This window comes from Peromyscus californicus, unplaced genomic scaffold (genome assembly GCF_007827085.1).
Source record: "Peromyscus californicus insignis strain IS unplaced genomic scaffold, ASM782708v3 Scaffold_24__1_contigs__length_46423439, whole genome shotgun sequence".
NCBI classification, from domain to species: Eukaryota; Metazoa; Chordata; class Mammalia; order Rodentia; family Cricetidae; genus Peromyscus; species Peromyscus californicus.
Window position 1 is genome coordinate 45,796,377 of NW_026294535.1, and position 21,439 is coordinate 45,817,815.

A 21,439-nucleotide genomic window follows, 5' to 3' on the forward strand; every position below is an offset into this window, starting at 1 on the left:
ATCTAGAATAAATGTATATTTTAAGGGGCTAAATTAATGACAATGAGATTTGAAATAAATTGTTTAAAGTGAGTGTTTGTTAGAGGGATTTGTTAATTTTAGAGTTCTTTGGTACTATTAAATAGAACTAGTTCAGCTTGAAAAACAACTTTATGAGTTTTACATTTAAACTTACTTCAATTAGAAAATAAACCTTTGACATTAAATTTAAAACCTTTCTTCATGATCATTTACCTGTTCAACTTGAGTAGCTTTGCTTGTGTAAGAAATAATTTACACATTCAGTACTGCCTCCAACATTAAGTATTATATTTTCTAATTTTTAAATGTAAAGAAATGTATTCCAATAAAGTTTGAATAAAAGGCACTGTGAGTTCTATGTGTAAAGCTTTTCTAATAAACAAGAATAACCAGCTTTCAGATACATACAGAGGAAGCTCAGTCACGAGTTACAAGGATGCTGTCTGAATGTCTCTAATGCCGGGTTTAGATGGCAGGATCTACGTTTAAGACAGAACTTTTCATAATACAACCTCTTTGTATGCAACATGAAAAACACTGAAAATACTTACTTTCCTTGAGTTCAACAGAGATATTGTTTGCAGATACATTGTGGAATTTTATTTTGTTTAAAAATTCAATATGAATAATTCTTCCAAAATGAGTATTTTTTTTCCTAACCCATGTTATCTTCTTTGCCTTATCAGTTTCAATGGAGAATTTGTTCAGATTAAAATCCAGCTCATTTAAAAAAATTATGTTTCTCACTCTTTAATCAGAATTCAGGATGTTCCATCCTTCATCCACTGTTCTGTTTTCCCTACAAATGAAATAACCAGGGTCTTCCCAAACAGTAGTGTGCTCCTGTTTTCTTGTAACTGGAGAATTATAGTTGCTGCCTTATTCCATCTTCAATAAACATGACTTTGTCTCCACACCACTGGAGGTGTCGTTTTCTTTAATAATAAATGGTGTTTGCACTCAGACCTGGTACAAAACCTTGGGGATTTTTGTGGAAAGTTTGCTAATTGACTATTTTCATCATTAACTCTGAAAACAAAATAACAAAGTTCAAAAAGAACCCTAGTATCTATAGGGAATCTTGTAATGTTGATGTTGAAGGAGTCTAAGACTTACAGTAAAATTTCAACTTTCTTAAAAATACTTTAGGATTCTTAAAACTTCTGAGCATGCATGGGCTCCTTAATTATCTACTTAAAATATGTGAGAAGTTAATAATTATTACTTGTACCTATGACAATATTATCATAACTTGACAAGATATATGTCTTTTGTGAAAGTCCAGCCTATTTTGTTCTTACAGTCTCCAAATAAATTCAGCACATTGATGTCTATATAATAACAGCCTGGCTAGAAAACATGACCTAATTAAAATTTCGGAAAGTAACTTACAGAATGTAAGTAAATAAAATCTTTCAACAAACGATCTGAAATTCTATAGTCCTATAATCAAAATTACAAGAAAGATTTACTCTGAAGTTATACGTAAGAACAAATTGCTGAAAATCAAAACAAAATATTTTTGTTAAGAAATCTATTATATAAATGAGTTCAAATTAGTGTAAGATTAAGTTTGCTACAGATGATGCCAGAGGTTTTCACAGATATTGACATCACTAACTGATTGAGAAACATATAGCATGGTAAGATATTATCTTTATCAAGAAGAATGCATGTTGGGAAATTTCTAAAATTTAATTCTACCCTGATAAGAAAAAAATTCACTTTTTAAAAGTATATACTTTATTTTTGGGGTTTGAAGCAGTGTGGAAGAATGAAATAGTTGAAAGAGTTGATAAGATAACAAATCTATAATGATTGATGTGGCATTAAATAATTTTAGGTAAATAATACTGAACTGAAGAAATTATATATGAAATATTGTTTGTCTTGTGCTGTGTGGAACTAAGGGAAGTTCACACACACACACACACACACACACACACACACACACACACACACATATATATTTAACTGTCCCAGAAGAGGCGGAAGTAGACCGTAGAGTAAAAACAATATTCAATTCAGCATCTACAGAAGATTTTAGAATGTGCTGCAAGCTGTCAGCTCAGTGGCTGAGGAAGCCTAGTGACTGACAACTGAATACTACATTCCCTGGTCTGTTGAGTGAAGACAGGAAGTGCATGTGTGCTAAATACTGTGACTTAAGTAAAAACACAGTGGATGGCTTTTGGTTTGTTTGCTGTGACCATTTTTTTCTTCTTTATTGAAAATTCATATAACATATTTTTAAATTTTTTACTAATTTTTATTTTATTATTTTACTAATTTAATTTTATCATGCAATATATTTTGATCATATTTCTCCCAATATTTCCCAGAACCTCCCAACCTCCAATTTTATGTTCTTTATCTTTCTGTCTTAACAAAACAAATAAATCTAGAAACACAATACATACATACCCCATAACTACAAAAATAGAAACCAAAATATGCAAGCAAAGACCAATAAGACAAAAATTACACAAACAAAGCAAAATGAGACGAAACATCTAAAAAATACCATTGAGTTTTCCAACTACCAACCACTCCTGTGCATGGGACCTGCCCTGAGGTGTGCTTAATACACCCAGTGAGACTCCATTGGAGAAAACCAATTTTTCTTTTGCAAGTGAATGTGAATTGCAGATAGGTTCTTGGTTGGGGGAAGGAACCCATGTCTGTTCTCCCCTCTTATTGCTAGGACCCCATCTGGCCAAAGTCTCTGTTAGTCCTGACGTGTCTAGAAAACACCATTTCCTTGGAGTCACCCATAACTTCTGGTTCTTGCCATCTTTCCATCTTCTCTCTCTCCTAGATCCTTGAACCTTGAGGGGAGGGAATTGATGCATGAACATGATAATGAGCATTCTACTTTTTAAAGTAGTTTAAGTATTAGATTTTATTATAGTATTTCACAGTCCACTCCTTTTAATATATATTATTAATTCTTTGAATTTTATACATGATTATAATGTATTTTGATCATATTCACTCTCATGCCTCCTCCTAACTTCTCCCATATCCATCCCATCATCATCCCTAACGTTGTTTCTCCTTTTTAAAAATAATTCAAGGAGTCCAGTTTGTGATGCCCACATATTCATGAGTGTGGAGCCATCCACTGAAGTGTGGTCAGCTACTAAGGGCCACAACTTCAAGAAAAATTGACTGCCCTTTTATTATAAGCTATCAACGGTCAACAATCAATAGTTCCTCAGCTCAAGGCAGTCTTCTGAGCCCTTTCCCTGTCTATCTGTAATGTTGATTGTCTTGAGTTTGCGCAGGTCTTGTGCAGATACCCACAGCTGCTGTGAATTCATGAATGCAGAAGCACTGTCATGTCCTAAATGCATCATTTTCTTTAGTCCTTCCTGTTCTCTGGCCCTTACAGTCTTTCTGCCCTTCTTCTATCATGGTCCCTGAGCTTTGGGAGAATGGGGAGTTATATTGATGTCCTCTTTGTAGTGAGCACGCCAATAAAACTTGTTTGCTGAACTCTGGTTGTTTTTGAGTTTCTGCATTAACAACCATGCATTACATGAAAAAATTTCTCTGATAAGATCTAAGAGTAACACTGGATTATGAGGATAGAGATACAGATGTAGAGAGAAGTTTTGTACTTTTATATTTAACAAAATAATACTATTAAAATGACTCCTGGGACCTGTAAGATCTCTCTTCTAGTTACTTTTCTGATTCTTAATAAAATACCATGACCAAAACCAGGAAAATAGGGTTTAATGTCAGCTCATGATTCCAGAGGGGGAGCATTCACTGTGTTAGGGAAGAAATGGAATGATGGATGTAGCATGAAGCTGCCTGATCACATTTAAAACACAATCAGGAAGCAAAAGAAAGTAGGAAGTGGTGTGAGGTCATAAACCTTCAAAGCTTGCATTCAGTGAGGTATTTTTCCAATGAGTTTGCTCCTTCTGTAGGCGCCATAACCTCCTCCAAACAGCACCACTAACTTGAAACAAGTGTTTAAATACAGGAGCCTACAGGGGACATTTCTCATTCAAATGACACAAAACCAGAGTTTTTGATCAGATTTACACACACACACACACACACACACACACACACACACACACACACACATGCACACGTACCACCCCCTACCCCCAAACATGAAACTTATAAAATAGGTTTCCATATGGCTTGTTCAGAAGTTCTATTCTGATTGGTATTTTTGTTGTTGTTGTTTGTTTTATCTTGTTATATTTTATTTTATTTTATCCCTTAGATGTCTGTTTGTTTTCTAACATGAGGCAGAAAGTGGTGGATCTAGATGGAAAGGGAGCTGGGGAGGAACTGGGAGGAGTTTGGGGTAACCATAATTATAATATACTGTAAGAAAAAACCCCTGCTTGGCCAGAAGACACTTATTCCTGTAATCATCTGACAATCTTTGTCTTTTATGTTCATCAAGGTTTTTGTTTTTCTTGATGTTTAGGGTTTTTTTTTTTTTTTTTTTTTTTTTAGTTCTTTGTAAATTCCAGACAACAGTCCACTGTCGGATGTGTAACTGACAGGTATTTTCCATTCTCTATGCTGTCTCTGCATTTGACTAACAGTTTTCATGGCACTCACCCTTGATTGCTGGTTTTATTTTCTGTGTGAGTGGTGTCCTACTCAGAGTGTCCCTACCTGAGCAAGTATCCTGAAGTGTACGTCCTACTCTTTCTTCTAGAATGTTCAGAGTTTCTGGTCTAATACTGAGCTCTTTGATCTTTTTGAAAATGATTTGTGTGTAGGGCAAGAGGGGAAGAGCACGTTCCATTCTTTTACATGTTGATATCCAGTTTGCCCAGCATTGTATGTTACAGATACCATTTACGTACTAAACCTTCAGTGTTTAAAAAAGTGTTCTAAAGCTTATATTGTCTAGGCTTTTATTGCAAATTCTTTATTGATTAGATTTATTCCAAGGTACTTAGTTTTAAGAAGTATTTTTTATGAATGTGATTGCTCTCCTGATTTCTTCATTTTTTTTTGTTTCTTGTATAAAGGAGAGTTACTGATTTTGTCGGGGAAAATACGATCAAAACATATGATATGAAACATTTAAAAGTAATAAAAAGTGACAAAACTAATCTTATGAAAAAAAAAGAACACAGCTAAAAGTTCATTGGCCAAGATCAAATCAGCTTCAATCCAGAGATACAAGTATCATTCAACATACATAAACCAATAAATTTAAACCACCACATAAATAGACTCAAGAATGTAAACTACATGGTCATCTCCTTAGATGCAGAAAAAGCCTTTGACGAAATCCAAATTCCTTCAGGATGAAAGTTCTAGAAAATTTGGGATACAAGAAACAAAATCTCCTAATGCTGATAAACATGTTTAGCAAAGTATCAAGACATAAAAGTGACACACAAAAACAGTAGCCTTCCTATATGCCAATAACAAATATAGAAAGAAATCAGGGGAAAAAAATCCCACTCATAACAGTGTCAAAAATATCTTGGAATAAATCTCACAAAGGAAATGAAAAACTCATTTAATGAGAACTGTAAGACACTGAAGAAAAAAGCCGAAGAAATATCAGAACATGGAAAGAATTCTTATGCTCCAGGGTTGGAAGGATTAATATTGTAAAAATGGCTATTTTACCAAAAAAAAAAAAATCCTACAGAGATTCAGCGCAATTCCCATCAAATTTCCAGTACAATTCTTACCATAAATTGAAAAAAATCTCAAAATTCATATGGAAGCAAATGATATTCAAAATAGGGAAAAAATCCCAAAAAACAAAACAAACAAACAAGCAAACCATAAACAGTAATTGGAAGGATAGTTTGAAGCAATTAAGCAATTTTGTTTCCTCAGTCTTTCCCTTTGGTTCATATGAGTCCTGACATTATACACAGGTTTCTATATCTTCCTGTGTCTAATGGCTCTCAAAGGATTTTGATTAAGATGTTACCCAAATTAATTAATTGTAGATGCACTAGTTTTTCTGTCTCCGGGGATGTGCCTATTACGTTTCCCTCCAAGACAAACTCTTCTAACGTTCTATTCACAAACTCACATAATGTATCTGTTCCTTTTGCAAAAAGGTTTTTTTTTTCATTTTTTGTCTTTTTAATCTGCATTGCTGAACAATATTAGAAAAGTTATGCAGTCAATGGCATATACTGTTAAATATTTCTCATTTTTAAAGATCAGACTTATGATTGAGAAGTGGGTAGTCTTTCACAAGTGGGGTCTAGACAAAATGTTTACATTTTAATGAGGGAATGGCTATATAGAAGTATTGAATTTGACCAAAATTATTTTTAAAATGAAATGTTTACCTACTTAAATGACTGTTTTTTAATTAAATTTCGGATAATCAGAAAACTAGGTTTAAACTATGCTCAGACTAACTTAAAAGTGAGTATATTTTTCCTTTGTCAACAGTGTACTCATATTTCCTAAGTGAGAACTCTTTACAATGTCTTTTTTATATACATTGTGATATTAAAAAAATTTTCCAACTTTTTTTTCTGCCAATGTCTTCCCTAAATCTGACAACTGTGTTCAGAAATGTAGAACACCAGCCATGGAAAGGAATCAAACACATTTTCTCAGGTAAAGCTCAGTGATGTTACTATTATAGCCCTAAAGGGCAGAGATACAGCAAAACATGTCACTGCCTCCTTGCATTTCGTTAACTCAGGTTCATGGTTTACCTAAGAATCACTAGGCTGGAAGTTTTGCTTCTTAGAGCTGGTGCCAGTGTAGCATACTCATGTGATCCCAGAAAGCATCTTTCAGAGGTTGGGTACCTGAGTCATGGGAGTTCTAGGGTTCTCAATACTGAAAACTCATTTTATTGGCACATGTTACTAATGGTGTAAAAATCTGTTAAATTGTTTAGTTTGGAAGACTTGGTGCATGGAGGCAGATCTGAGCTCAGAGAGCTAAAACAAACAACAGAATATTGGTGCCAGTATTAATAGGTTGCAGAGCTATTATTCAGTTATGAATTTTATTCTTTCATGTATCAAATATAATTTATGTCTCTTTTGAGCATTGGAACACTGAATATGATGAAGGGGAATACAAATGGGAATGCTACCTCTATTTGCAGACACCAGTATGTGACCTTGGGCTTGTGCATAGAACCTAGTAGGATGACTATTGTGCACAGAGTGAAGAATATATTGATATTTTCCACAATAATTACAATTATATTTTATGCAACCTTACTATGTTATTCTTATCTTTGTGATCTTCCTTATAGTATATTTCCTTTTCTTGTCACACTTTTTAAAAATAAGAAATTTATCATCATATTCTTTTCAATGCAGAGCTTGAGAAAGCTGTCATGTAATAGCTTACTGGCATAATATATTTAGCCTGAACACTTTGGCCTTGCTCATTAACACATGCTGATGTGTTTGTGTTAGTTTTAAAGAGTAGCCAATAGGGTGATTGTATATGATGATAAAAAATGAAGGATTTCAATCAGTTTCCCTCCACAGACAGTTTTCTGTTTAAGGTTTCCTATGAACTTGGGAACTTAATCATTTAGGGTGCTGGATATAGTCCTGCACTCCTATAAGCCCAGCATAAGGGAGTCTGAGAGAGGATCATCACAAGTTTGAGGTTAACCTGGGCTGCACAGTAAGTTCTGACTACAGAACCAACTCAGCCAGACTCTGTCAAAGAACCAAAACAAAACCCACCAAGTGTTGTTTTGAGTATAATGCCACATGCCTAGACTCTTAGATGGGACTGAGGCAAGAGACTAAAGAACAGGTTAGCATGGGCTATTGAATGAATGAAAAAAGATTGGAATTGACTCAAAATAAGCTTTCTAGTGATAATTATAAATTGTAAATTATGGTCATATGGTTTTGATATTGCAATGTATTCATTTTGATAATTTAATCTTTCTTAAAAACAATGAAACCAATTAACTCTTTCCTTCCCAAGACACAAAATGAACTTTCAACTCTGATGGATAGCTATTTTGCCATTTCTCAAAGCATTATAGTACAGGCTTTGTTAATGTAGAGTAAGGACATTAGATACATATTTAAAATCATATCAGGAGTTGACATTATTCCTTTTATCCACAGATCTACCCAAATTCAGAGCTTAGCCATGCCAAATAAGACATCTATCACAGAATTTATTCTTCTGGGACTTACAGATGACCCAGAGTTACAAATTGTGATATTTTCTTTTTTGCTGGTCACATACCTACTGAGTGTAAGTGGAAACATGACCATCATTACATTGACTCTGTCAAATGTTCACTTGAAAACTCCCATGTATTTCTTTCTCAGGAATTTCTCTTTCTTAGAAATCTCTTTTACAACAGTCTGCATTCCGAGATTTCTGATCAGCATTGCTACAGGGAACACAGCTATTTCCTACAATGCTTGCATGGCCCAAGTGTTTTTTTTGATCCTTCTGGGAGCAACAGAATTTTTTCTACTGGCCGCAATGTCCTATGATCGTTATATGGCCATCTGCAAACCTCTGCACTACACAACTATCATTAGCAGCAAAGTCTGCAATCAACTTGTAATTGCCTCCTGGTCAGCTGGTTTCCTCATCGTTTTTCCCCCAGTGATCATGGGCCTTCAGCTGGAATTCTGTGACTCTAACATCATCGATCACTTCACCTGTGACTCTTCTCCCATGCTGCAGATTGCTTGCACAGATACAAAGGTTTTAGAGCTGATGGCATTTTTCTTAGCAGTATTCACTCTCATAGTAACTTTGGCCTTGGTGGTTCTCTCCTACACGCTCATCCTTAGAACAATTCTGAAGATACCCTCTGCACAGCAAAGGAAAAAGGCCTTTTCCACTTGTTCCTCCCATATGATTGTGGTTTCTATTTCATATGGAAGCTGCATTTTTATGTATGTAAAAACATCTGCTAAAGAAGGTGTGGCACTAAGTAAAGGGGTGGCTGTGCTCAACACCTCTGTAGCTCCCATGCTGAATCCCTTCATTTACACCCTAAGGAACCAGCAGGTCAGGCAGGCATTCAAGGACTTCACCAAAAAATTACTACTATCAAAGGAAGGCTGATTTTTCTGAAATCTGTAACTGAGAAAGCTTCTTTCTGGGTAATAGGCATATACAAAGGAATGAAGCACACAGATCCTTCTCTTACAGAGCTTGCTTCTAGTAACTAGGAAAGTGCCAACATAATTGGGAAGCAAATTAACTAAAACTTCAGTGAGCGACAAATGCCACAAAAAAATGGGAAACATAGCATAGGAAGGGTGGTGAATGGAAGTCAAACTAAACAGCCTTCCTAAATAATTCACAGTCATTTAAAAGCTCTCTCACAAAAGACCTTCTGCATTCAAATGTATTTATCTAATATTCTCTTTGTTTTCCTTTAATTTTTTCATCTAGTAACTTGAGCTGTGAGTATATTGCCTGATGCTTTGCTTAGAAGCTGGGAAATAATAATTAGTGAAAGGAAATGGGTTTGTTTGCAGTTTGGGCTTGAACTGGGAAGAAAAATATTCTCAGTTTATCTCTATTCTACCTGTAGAAATGTTACAATTTCTTGTGAAAAGGAAACAAAATCCAGGGGGAAAAACAGTTTTTGTGCTAGGTTACCAGAATACTGGTGGAAAGCCTTTCTTTGGAGAGAGTTACTTTTTTGAGAGAGGAGATTGTACTATTTTTTTTTTTTTTTTTTTGAGACAGGGTTTCTCTGTGTAGCTTTGCGCCTTTTCCTGGAACTCACTTGGTAGCCCAGGCTGGCCTTGAACTCACAGAGATCCGCCTGGCTCTGCCTCCTGAGTGCTGGGATTAAAGGCAAGCGCCACCACCGCGCGGCCTATTTTTTAAATTCTCCATTATAGGATTTCCCAAAACTTTTCCTCGTTTGGGATCTAAATTAGCTTTTACTTAGGAAACAAAAGTTAGGATATAGAAATCTAAAGTTTTAGGCATGGTACAAATTTAGAAGACAGTATTAACAACCATAGATAGACTAATTTTTCTGATATAAATGTGTGTTTCATGTATGTGATAGTTCTATTTAACCAGAGATATAAAGTACTCATTTTACTAAAATAGATATTTAGATGAGTCTTGACAGTAGGGTTTAGGTTTCTAAGTAGTCAAAAGTCTGATAGCACTAAGAGAAAACACAAATAATAACTCTAACAAAATACCAAATCTTTATCCCATAAAACCTAGCACTTTTAATTTTTTTCTGAGTAGATCTATATTGTAAAAGAGTATAGTTGCTTTATACAAAATAGGAAATTCTTTGAATAAATTGTTGGTTATACACAACCCAATTAAAATTTTCTGTTTCTCACACCTTGTAAGCCTTCTGCAACTGTGCAAATTACTACAACTTGTTTAGATTTTTAGGTACAAAACAATTCCACAAATTACTACAAGACGCTGTTATCTTTAAAATCAGAAAACATACATATGATAACAGTAACTTTTATAGTTTATCTTTTACTTCTTTTCAAAATATTGGGATAATTAAAATAAAATTAGTTTTCTTGAGTTTAATAAATTCAATAATGAAATCTTAAACTGTACTTAATTATAAAACATTTAGAATTTGTGTTTAAACTTAATGTGTAGTCATATAAGCCTCATTTTAAATTTTAAAATATTCATTTACTGTATATATGTGTACCCACCCACCACCTCCACATATACACTGTACATATTTTACAGGATACTACACTGAGGTGTGAAAAGTCTGTTTCTGCTTTTTAAGTCAACTTAACCAATGTCATTTTTTTGTCATTCAAAAAACAGTGTGTAAAACAGATCTGAAAATCATAAAATAGTGCAAAGAATTTTCTAATGACAATTTCATCATGTCACATATTTCAGTCTCATTGACATATCTGTATCATACTTATATTTAGGTAAATATGTATTATTATACTGTATATATTATATATTTTCCATTTTATATATAAAAGCATAAGTACTGAGTTCAAGTGAGGCTGGCAAGCACAGGGAACGACTTATGAACCTGACATTTTGCAAATATCAGGCTTGGGCTAGTTATACACCTCTATTCTCATAACTCACTTGGTTGCCTGAAACCTTGAGGTGCACATTCTAAGCACATACACACCCCTCTCTGAACAGTGTACCTAGAAACCTACCTGTTGGCAGCTGAGGAACCCCACTTTCATAACTCTGCTTGTATACCTGCTTTACACAACTAAAATTCCCTAAAACCCAGAAAGATGTGATGATTTGGCCAGAATAAGCTTTGGAAGCTTGAGCAATAAGGCAAACCATGTCCTCTCAAATTCTTTTAAGTGAATTTTAGGGAGTATCACCTATATCATATTATACCTATCTATAATTAGGTGTGCATATTATTAAAGTCAGATGAATTGTGGAAAAGGACTTTCACAGTGTGCAAAGAGCTTATGTAATACAATCATAATAGAGAATCACCCCTAAGCAGCAGACTTCTTCTCTTGAACCTCAAAAGGGAGCCTCAAACAATAATCAGGGTGCTTAGGTCAATCTTGACAATGTATTCCTTTAAAGTCTAACTATCACTCTGCTATGATAAATGTTCCCTTGATTCTTTATCATATGTGAGCCTTTCTTTCAATCCCTTCAATAAGAGCCCAAGAACCTAAAATAACAGGCCACAGTCCCAACCACCAGTAACACAATGATTCAATGAACACAGAGAATTTAAATTTAATATTTAATTTTGTAAACAGGACTTCACCTATATGAACAATTGTGTAGGCATTCATAATCAGGTTGGATATACATAGAAAACCAGACATTAAGATATGTAGCTTTATACAACTGAAATGTATAGATGCCACACTCAAAGAACCAGTGCCAAGAGGCACTTGGTGAATTAATGTTGATTGCTTCTGTGGTTTATACTGCTCTTCAACTTAATAGAATCTAGAATCACCTTGGACACAAATCCCTGAGCATTTTTGAGGGATTTTCCAGATTAGTTTAACTAAAGTGTGGTGATAAATTTTAAATATGGGTGGTACTGTAAGGTTTCCGTAGCCCTGATATTAAGTCTCTCTGCAGATGCAGTAAGTAGAATTAAGAGTAAAAGACCAAGTTTATTGGGCAGAATGTTCCAAGGTGACTTTCCCGACCCCCAGAGATGAGACCAGGAGAGGAGACCAGAACAAACCATGTGACCATTGTCTAGGATGCAGTTTAAATACCTTCTGAGTCTGGGTTACATCAGGTAACCCTGACTCAGAAAGACAAACATGGTAAGTACTCACTCATAAGTGGATACTAGATGTAAAGCAAAGGATAACCAGACTGCAACTCACAGCTCCAGGGAGGCTAGCTAGTAAGGAGGACCCTAGGGAAGACACAGCGATTGCCCTGCAACGGAGAAATGGATGAAATCTACATGAGAAAACTGGGGGTGAGGAGGGGTAATGGAGGGCAAGGGTCAGGGTAAAGAGAGCTTAGGGGAGTGAAAGGTTCTACCTAGATCAGAAACAGAGTAGGAGAACAAGGAAAGAGATATCATGATAAATGAAGAAACCATGGGAATAGGGAGAAGCAGAGTGCTAGAGAGGTCCCCAGGAATCCACAAAGATGATTCCACTATAGACTATTGGCAATAGTCCAGAGGGTGCCTGAGCTATTCTGGTGATCGGATGGCCTAAGACCCTAACTGTCATCATAGAACCCTCATCCAGTGACTGATGGAAGCAGATGCAGAGATCCACTGCCGGGTCCCAGGCGGAGCTCCAGGAGTCCCATCGACAAGAGAAATGAGGGATTCTATGAGCAAGAGATATTGAGACCATGATTGGAAAATGTACAGAGTCAACCAGCCAAACTAGTGGAAACACATGAACTGTGAACCAATAGCTGAGGAGCCCCCATGGTACTGGACTAGACCCTCTGGATAAGTGAGACAGTTGTTTAGCTTGAACTGTTTAGGGGGCCCCCAGGCAGTGGGATCAGGACCTGTACCTAGTGCATGAGCTGGCTTTTTGGAACCTAGTGCCTATGGTGAGACACTTTGCTCAGCCTTGGTGCAGGGAGGAAGGGCTTGGACCTGCCTCAGCTGAATATATCAGGCTCTGCTGACTCCCCAGGGGAGACCTTGCCTTGGAGGAGATGGGAATGGGGGGTGGGTTGGAGGGGGGAGCCTAGGGGTGGGAGGAGAGAGGACAGTGGAATCCATGGTTGATATATAAAATGAATAGAAAATCTCTTAATAAAAAAAATCACGAAGACAACAAAATAATATACAGTATTCAGGCACTCTGTGTTTTCCATCTTTCTGTGGCTTTTTTTTTCAATTACACTATTTCTTTTTTTAAGGACTTCTCTAGCCTTCTTCTTTTCTCTCACAAGCCTGTGTATATTTTTATACATACTGTGACCTGTTTAGAGGTTTTTTTCCATCTGAATCTGTTTTATTGTGTATCTGTAATCCTTTTCTGACAAGGAGAGTTTTAAACTGTTAAGCTGTGTGGCTAGGACAAAAGCGGCAGCAGCCCTGGCTGCTGGTTCCAATTTTCAACATGGCACAGGTACCAAGGGTCACACTTACCTCCCCAATTCTGGGTTGCAGTATTAGGTAGTATACTTATGTTTTTAAGTCCAAGGCTGTGCTCACAACCCCACAGGCAGCAGCCGTGACCAGGTGATATGTCTCTATACATCGGCCAGTAATAAGAGACAAGAACTAGGAGCCTATTATTAGCTCCATTTTAGGATCCCTTTTTTTTTTTTTTTTTTTTTGGTTTTTCGAGACAGGGTTTCTCTGTGTAGCTTTGCGCCTTTCCTGGAACTCGCTTTGGAGACCAGGCTGGCCTCGAACTCACAGAGATCCGCCTGGCTCTGCCTCCCGAGTGCTGGGATTAAAGGCGTGCGCCACCACCGCCCGGCCTAGGATCCCTTTTTAAATTCTCTAATGTTTTTGGTGGAAACTTGCCCCTTGTTGGAACACCAGACGAAAGATGCAACAGTAATATCTATAAGGCTCATTCAAATGATACTTGGAAGTGAATGATCCCAAAAACATACTCTGCAATGTAGTTACAAAGCTTAGAAAACTATGTTTCTTTATAGTTTTTATGAAGAGTTCTCAAGAAAAGAGCGTTTTCCAGACACAACAGGCAGATGCCAATATAAATCCACAGAGGCTATGGCAGCATGTACACTACCCATCTCCATAAGATCAAGCCAGGAAATGTCTTAGCGTTGAGTAGGGTAAGTAGCACAAAGTCTCATATGTAGAAAAAAATTATGCACAATTAGTAGCTGCTGGGATAGGGTCTTTGTTAGGTTTTCTCTGTTAAGAGACACATGACCACGAAAACTCTTATAAAGAAAAACACTTAGTTGGCTAATGGTTTCAGAGGTTTAGTCCATTTTTATCTTGGTGGGACATGTAGTGTGCAGGCAGACATGGTGATGGAGAAGGACCTAAGAATTTTATGTCTTGATCCACAGGCAACAGGAAGTGAAACTTCTACCACACTGAATGTACCTTGAGCAAAGCCCACCCTCGAGTGACACACTTCTTCCAGCAGGACCACTCAGTACCTATTCCAACAAAGCCACATCTCCTAATAGTCCTAATAGTGCCACTTCCTTTGGGGGCCATTTTCTTTCAAACCACCACATTCCACACCCTGGCCACCAAAGGCTTGTAGCCATATCATAATGCAAAAATGCATTCAGACCTTAAAGCCCACAACACAGTGACATACTTCCTTGTACAAGCCCACATCCTAATAGTACTACTCCCTTTGGGAACCATTTTCTTTCAAACCACCACATAGAGAGAAAGTCAGTTTTCTTCAGTAGAGTGACACTGGGTATGTCACTTACTCTTCAGGGCAGGCCTATTTATTGTCAACAGAAATTGGACTCTTTTTCTGTTTCCTGTGTGTGGTTTTGTTTTGTGCTTAAGAGAGGAAAAGAAGATGGAACTGGGATGGTCTGGGAAGAGTTGGGGAAAGGTAAGGAATATGATCAATAGATACAATATGATATTCTCAAAGTAGAAAAAACATTAAAGAGCTCAGTTTCTACTTATTTTTATTCTCTTTTCCATAGAATGAGATCATCAGCATGTACATGAGGAAAATAGCTTTTAAACAATGATCTTCTATGTGTATAGGCCACTTTTTAAAGATTTGTTTTATTTTTTATTATGTGTTTGTGTGTGGGTATATGTATGTGTGTGCAGGTGCCTAGGGTGTTCATCGGCATCAAAGCTGGAGTCACAGGCATTTGTGAGCTGCCTGACATGGGTGCTGGTAACAAAACTCTGGTCTTTGCTACATATCCATGATAAATGAAGAGATTGTAAGAGGCTGATATGTCTGGTCTGGAGAAGATTACCTCTTGAAATAAAGCACACAATCACAGTTGCCAAGAATAATGCAGTGCCTTTATTTTTACATACAATTTCAGCATCATATAAATGAAGTGAGATCAGGAGTAAGTAGTTCAGGAAGTCATAGGGTACTAACCCAAGGTTTATAGAAATCCATTTAACATGGGAATAAATATCTAAGTGTACACCTGCTGGTGCTAAAACAAACAGTTCAAACATGCATTGTTCATCTTTCAACTTTTCAAATAACAAATGCAAGTAGTACACACTGTTTGGTGGACATGAAAATATAAAAAAAATATGAAATCCTTGAGAAATCCAGAGATTAACAATTAACATTCATATCGTGTGTAAACCAAAGAGCATAGGTAAAGATAATATAATTAAAAATAGAGAGCTGTTGTTACTGCTTAGTTGGATAAAGGGTTTCCCCTGTAAGCATGAGGACATGAGTCCAATCCCCAGAACCTATGGAAAATGCCTTGATGATGATGTGTGCTTGCAATCTGGTTATCTAGGATGAAGAGACAGGTGAATCCCTGGGACTCAATGACCATTAATCATATCTGAGTCAAGTCAGTGAGCTCTGGGTTCAGAGAAGAATACTGAGGCCAAAAAACTGGTTTCATTAAGGATAAAAGGGCAGTGATGGCTCTGCATATAAAGCTTTTCATTAAACCTGATGATGTGAGTTCAATTCCTAGAACCCTCATGTTGGAGGAGTGAGCTGAGTCATAAAGATTGTGCTCCATCATCGTCCATATTCTGAGAGTGTGCACATAGCAGCACATTCACACAAATACACACTAAAAGGAAATGCAAAAAATGCATAATAAAATTTTGTGTTTATGGGATAGGATCATATCAATGATAGTATATGAAAATATGAAAAACAGTTTTTAGGCTAGACCAATTAACACATAACCATAACATAACTGATAACTTGAATATGTATTTTAACCAAGAAATGAAACATTCCAATAGACTTCTCAGTGCTGTGTAGGCAGGTTATTCACTAGGTTTTAATGTCTGATTTTACACATTAGATATATAATCCATTCACTTATAGTGTAAATGGTTGCAAAAATGATTCACTTAGCAATAGTCTACAGTCTCCATAAAATATACAGGGGTCCGTGTTTTAAACACAATCCCTAACATGACTTAATAGTATGAAAAGCTAAGTCGGTCAAGATAAGAAACACAAAGCCATCTGATTTGGGGGGAAATGGTGATCGAATGTATCATGTTCCCTTTGAAAAATGTCAGATCAGAAAAAAAAAAACTTGAAGGATCTCAAAATACATTATTTACCACAAATTCTCAATTAAAAATAGAACAAACTCATCTTTAGTTAATGTGTATATAAATGTAACTATGACAAACTGGAAAATATATTGAACAAATCATGGTGGTCCTGCCTATGATCCCAGCACTTGGGTGATGAGGGAAGGGAGATAAGCAGTTCAATCTTTGGCTACAGAGCAGGTTCAAGGCCCGCTGTATTTTCTCAGTAAAACTCTACTGGGGTTTTACTTTCATGTTTTAAACTGATTTCTCCTTGTGTAAAGGATAACACATGTTTTGTGTCACTATGCCATAATTATCCTGCACCCTCAAAATGGAGTCAAAGGCAGCTTATGAAATGGAGTCTCAGGGCAAGGCCCAGCCTAAAAATTTCCAATACTGTCTTACAGAATATGGAGTAACACAGAGTAGGATGCAGCCTAATTTCAGCACTGTCCTATGAAAATCAGCGCAGGAAGGTAACTTTTTGTTGTTAGATCTTATTCTTTCACAAACGCTTTGCTAACTCCTTGAAGATAATTTCTGTAATCACCTGGGATGTAGGTCACGTAATCAACCAATTAAATGTGATTGCTAGAAGTAATCTTTTACTTGTATACATTAGTGTCCTATTATTATTTATCCCAGAAGTCATTATGCATTTTCACACTTTGTAGAATATTTTTGAAGTTATGTGTTGCAAAAATAGTATAAATGCTGTTAATTTTTTTCCCTGGGGAAACATATTAGCAACATCCCTTTGGGAAATATTGGGATAATCTGAATATTTTTGTAGCAATAAAACTCTTATCTAGAGATGTGTTATTAAAATATTGTAAGGAATATGTCAGGATCCTTGATGTTGGATGATATTAGAAAACATATGAAAAAGATGTTTCACTGCACGTTTCCATATTAAGTATCAGGGGTGCTGTGAGGAGCCGAGCTTTGTGGGAGGAGAGACATAAACAGTGATTTCTCTTTGTGCTACAGGACTATGGTATAGATTTTGGTATAAGGGAGCGAAGCATATTACTCTTTGTTTGACATTTCACTTTAACTACCAATACTTTAAACTGGTATTTCAATTATTTCTGTACAATGTTTTATCTTTTTTTACTGTCTTCTAATGCAGTTCTTTTTATAACTGTTTCATATGTGTAACTGATACGTATTTCAATTTAATTAATATATATATTAGTTAACTTGAAAAACTTACAACTTAAATATGTATTAAATAAATAATTAAGGTGGATTTTTTTAAAGAGGGATATTATTTAACTTTTTAAAATACAAGAACCATAATGACATTTGTTGATTTTATTGTTTTGTTGAGAAAATATTAATTACATTATTTACTTTTTCTAGTTTGATGTTTATACTATCCTTGTAGATAATAGTATAAGTTGACAACTGGTTTCCACAATTTGTTTAATAGAAAAGATAACACAGGAAAAGCATAATGATGCCAATAATGAAATTAGTACATTTTACAAAATAGTAAAAGTGATAGATAGTGGCAGAATAAAAATATAGAATAGACTGACTTTAAACATAAAAAATGTATCTTCAAAGATGTACTTGAAATGTTGACATCACACACACAAAACATACACACACACACAGTGAGAGAGAGAGAGAGAGAGAGAGAGAGAGAGAGAGAGAGAGAGAGAGAGATTTATGCTTGTCCTGTGGCGCATGTTCTTGTTTCCTGGTTTTCTATGTTGATTTTATCAGATTTGTTGTAGACTGACCACCAGGGATGAGAAACAGAACATCAGTGACATACTTCATCCTTCTGGGTCTGACAGATGATCCTGAGCTTCAGGTTGTGATTTTCTTTTTTCTGTTTCTCACATATGTGCTGAGCATTACTGGAAATTTAACCATCATCATACTCACTCTGCTGGATTCCCACCTGAAGACCCCCATGTATTTCTTCCTCAGGAATTTCTCCTTCTTGGAAATTTCCTTTACTTCTGTCTGTAACCCTAGGTTTTTGGTCAGCATCCTAACTGGAGACAAATCAATCTCCTATAATGCTTGTGTTTCTCAACTATTTTTCTTCATTTTTCTTGGCTCAACAGAATTTTTCCTTCTGGCATCCATGTCCTATGATCGCTATGTGGCTATCTGCAAGCCCCTCCACTATACAACCATCATCAGTAAAAAGATCTGCCATCAGCTCATCATCAGCTCCTGGCTGGCTGGTTTCTTGGTAATTTTTCCACCATTGGCCATGGGCTTAGAGCTAGATTTCTGTGACTCCAACATTATTGACCACTTTACATGTGACTCTGCTCCTTTGCTCCAAATCTCCTGCACAGACACAAGCACTCTGGAGCTCATGAGCTTTATATTGGCTTTGATCACGCTTATGACTACGCTGATGCTGATCATTGTCTCTTACATTTACATCCTCAGAACTATTCTGAAATTTCCTTCAAGCAAACAAAGGAAAAAGGCCTTCTCAACCTGCTCCTCACACATGATTGTTATCTCCATATCCTATGGAAGCTGCATCTTCATGTATGTAAAAACATCTGCCAAGGCTGGGGTTGCCTTGACAAAGGGGGTGGCCATACTCAACACCTCTGTTGCTCCCATGCTGAATCCTTTTATCTACACTTTAAGGAACCAGCAGGTGAAACAAGCCTTTAAGGATCTTGTGAGAAAGGTATTTGCCTCAAAAACACTGATGTGATATAGATTACAAATGAAACATGGGACAATTTCAGCCATAAAACTCATGAACATGAGTCCTTGTTTTAGTTCATCTCAGAAACAAAAGTGTATGCTATTCTTAATGCATTTACTGTACTCATGTTAAAATTCACTTAATGAATTTATGAGAATGATCATTATGCAATGGTTTCTAACTTTATATGATTAAATTAGAAATGAAGTCATTTTTAATTGTAGGTTATATATTTCAAGTAATACATATATCCATTACATCATGCATATTTTTGGAAAGATTAAGACATTGAACCTCCTTGTTAATTCAAATACAATCTGAATGATTGAAAAATGTAATAAAGACATGGAAGATCTACGGATTCCTGCTTAGCTGAGGAGGTGAGGACAGTGGCTTCTATGCACCAGGACTTGTTGTGCATTGCACTTGCAGCTTCTCTTGTTTCCTGTTTTTTATTGTTTTAATTTTGCCTTTAGGTTACAATAAATTACATTTTTCTCTTCTCTTTCCTATCTCCTAAACCTTCCATATACCCCTCTCCATTCTTATTCAAGTTTGTTGCCTCTTTTCTTACTGTTATTTTTATTACATGCATTGATATGTAAATACATATATATATATATATATATATATATATATATATATATATATTCCTACAAATAACCTGCTCAATCCATACAATGTTACTTGCATGTTTGTTTTCAAGGATGACCAATTGCCACTAGACAGCTAATTGTTGTGCTTTTCCCTGGGGATTACCATATCTCCTGTGTCCAGCTTTCCTCAATTGCTTATAGTTCTTTGTGTCAGGCTGAAGCCTCCTTGTTTTTCCCCATCCTTTTGACATGCTTTTTGGTATCATCTTTGTTGAGTTCATTTGGGCAATCATGTTGGTAGACTTCATGCGGTAAGCTTCTGGATCTCACAGCAAACTACCTGATCCTCTTCAGTCTTCCTACCAACTCTTTCAAAATGCATCCTGAGACTTAGGTATGGGAGATTCTTGTACATGGCTCCATTTGGGCTGGTTTCCTTTCTGTTTTTATTGCATAATAATTTCATATCTGCTACTCTTCTTCCATCATGCATAAAAGAAGTAATCTGTTATAAATAGATAATTCCATACAGACTGCAGTGTTCGTAATTTTAAATTGTTCACAATTTTTAATAGCTGTATGAGGCATAATTGATATATAAGATAGTCCGCATAGTTAAAATGTAATTTCATATAGTTTGCTGCATGTACATATTCATGCAAACATTAGCACAGTCAAGGTAATAAACAGTTACTGCCACAAAGTTTCTTCTTCCATTTAGTTTTATTAGTTATTTTTAAAAAAAAGTTGGTTTATATGCTTAGCAATAAATCTACTCTCCTCAAAAAAAATTAAATGTACAACATAATGGTGTCAACTATAAGTGCAGTGTTATACAGTATATCTCTGTAGAAGATATTCATCTGTCATAATTAAAAATTTAAATAGCAGATGCATATTCTACCAACTCTCCATCCATGCACAGCCACATTTATTGTATGTTTGTGGAGATATGCAGTGTTAATATCGAGCTAGCCTACTTGATTTTGTATAGTGTCTTCCAAGTTCATCTTTGTCATATCATATGGCAATATTTTCTTATTGTTTTATGCTGAATAATATCCAAAAATAAAAAATAATATCCAGTATATATGTGACACATTTTATTTATCCACTAACCTCTCAACGGATATTAAAGTTGTTTGTGCATCTTGATTCTTGTGAAGGATGATGTAATGTGCACCCAGTTATGACTTGAGGATCCTGACGTGAATTCTGGATACATATCCACAGATGTTCTATCTGCATCATTGATAGCTCTATTTTTAAAATGACTTTTGCACTCATTTATTTATTATTCATTAATTTATTCATTCATTCATGTGTATGTTTGAGTGTGTGTGTGTGTGTGTGTGTGTGTGTGTGTGTGTGTGTGTGTGTATTTATGTTGACACAACACAGGTTTAGGAGTCTGAGGACAACTTGAAAGAATCAGTTCTCTCCTTCCACCACTTGGGATAAGAGTGTCAGGTTTCAAAAATTATTGCTTCCTCTATAACATAA

At 35.9% G+C, this 21,439-nt stretch overlaps 2 protein-coding genes across 2 annotated transcripts; both read left to right on the forward strand.

The window, feature by feature from the left end:
* The first annotated feature begins 8,130 nt into the window (after positions 1-8,130).
* Positions 8,131-9,069, forward strand: LOC128119976 (olfactory receptor 6C65). The gene has a single exon (XM_052753746.1). It carries the CDS (start codon positions 8,131-8,133, stop codon positions 9,067-9,069), a length of 939 nt encoding a protein of 312 aa, XP_052609706.1.
* Positions 9,070-18,380: 9,311 nt separating this feature from the next.
* LOC128120073 (olfactory receptor 6C76) lies at positions 18,381-19,346 on the forward strand. The gene has a single exon (XM_052753826.1). The coding sequence runs from the start codon at positions 18,405-18,407 to the stop codon at positions 19,344-19,346; it is 942 nt and encodes a 313-aa protein (XP_052609786.1). The 5' UTR covers positions 18,381-18,404.
* Positions 19,347-21,439: the final 2,093 nt, after the last annotated feature.

Coding starts and splice junctions, on each gene's coding strand:
- LOC128120073 (XM_052753826.1), top strand. CDS start 18,405: ATGAGAAACAGAACATCAGTGACATACTTCATCCTTCTGGGTCTGACA.
- LOC128119976 (XM_052753746.1), top strand. CDS start 8,131: ATGCCAAATAAGACATCTATCACAGAATTTATTCTTCTGGGACTTACA.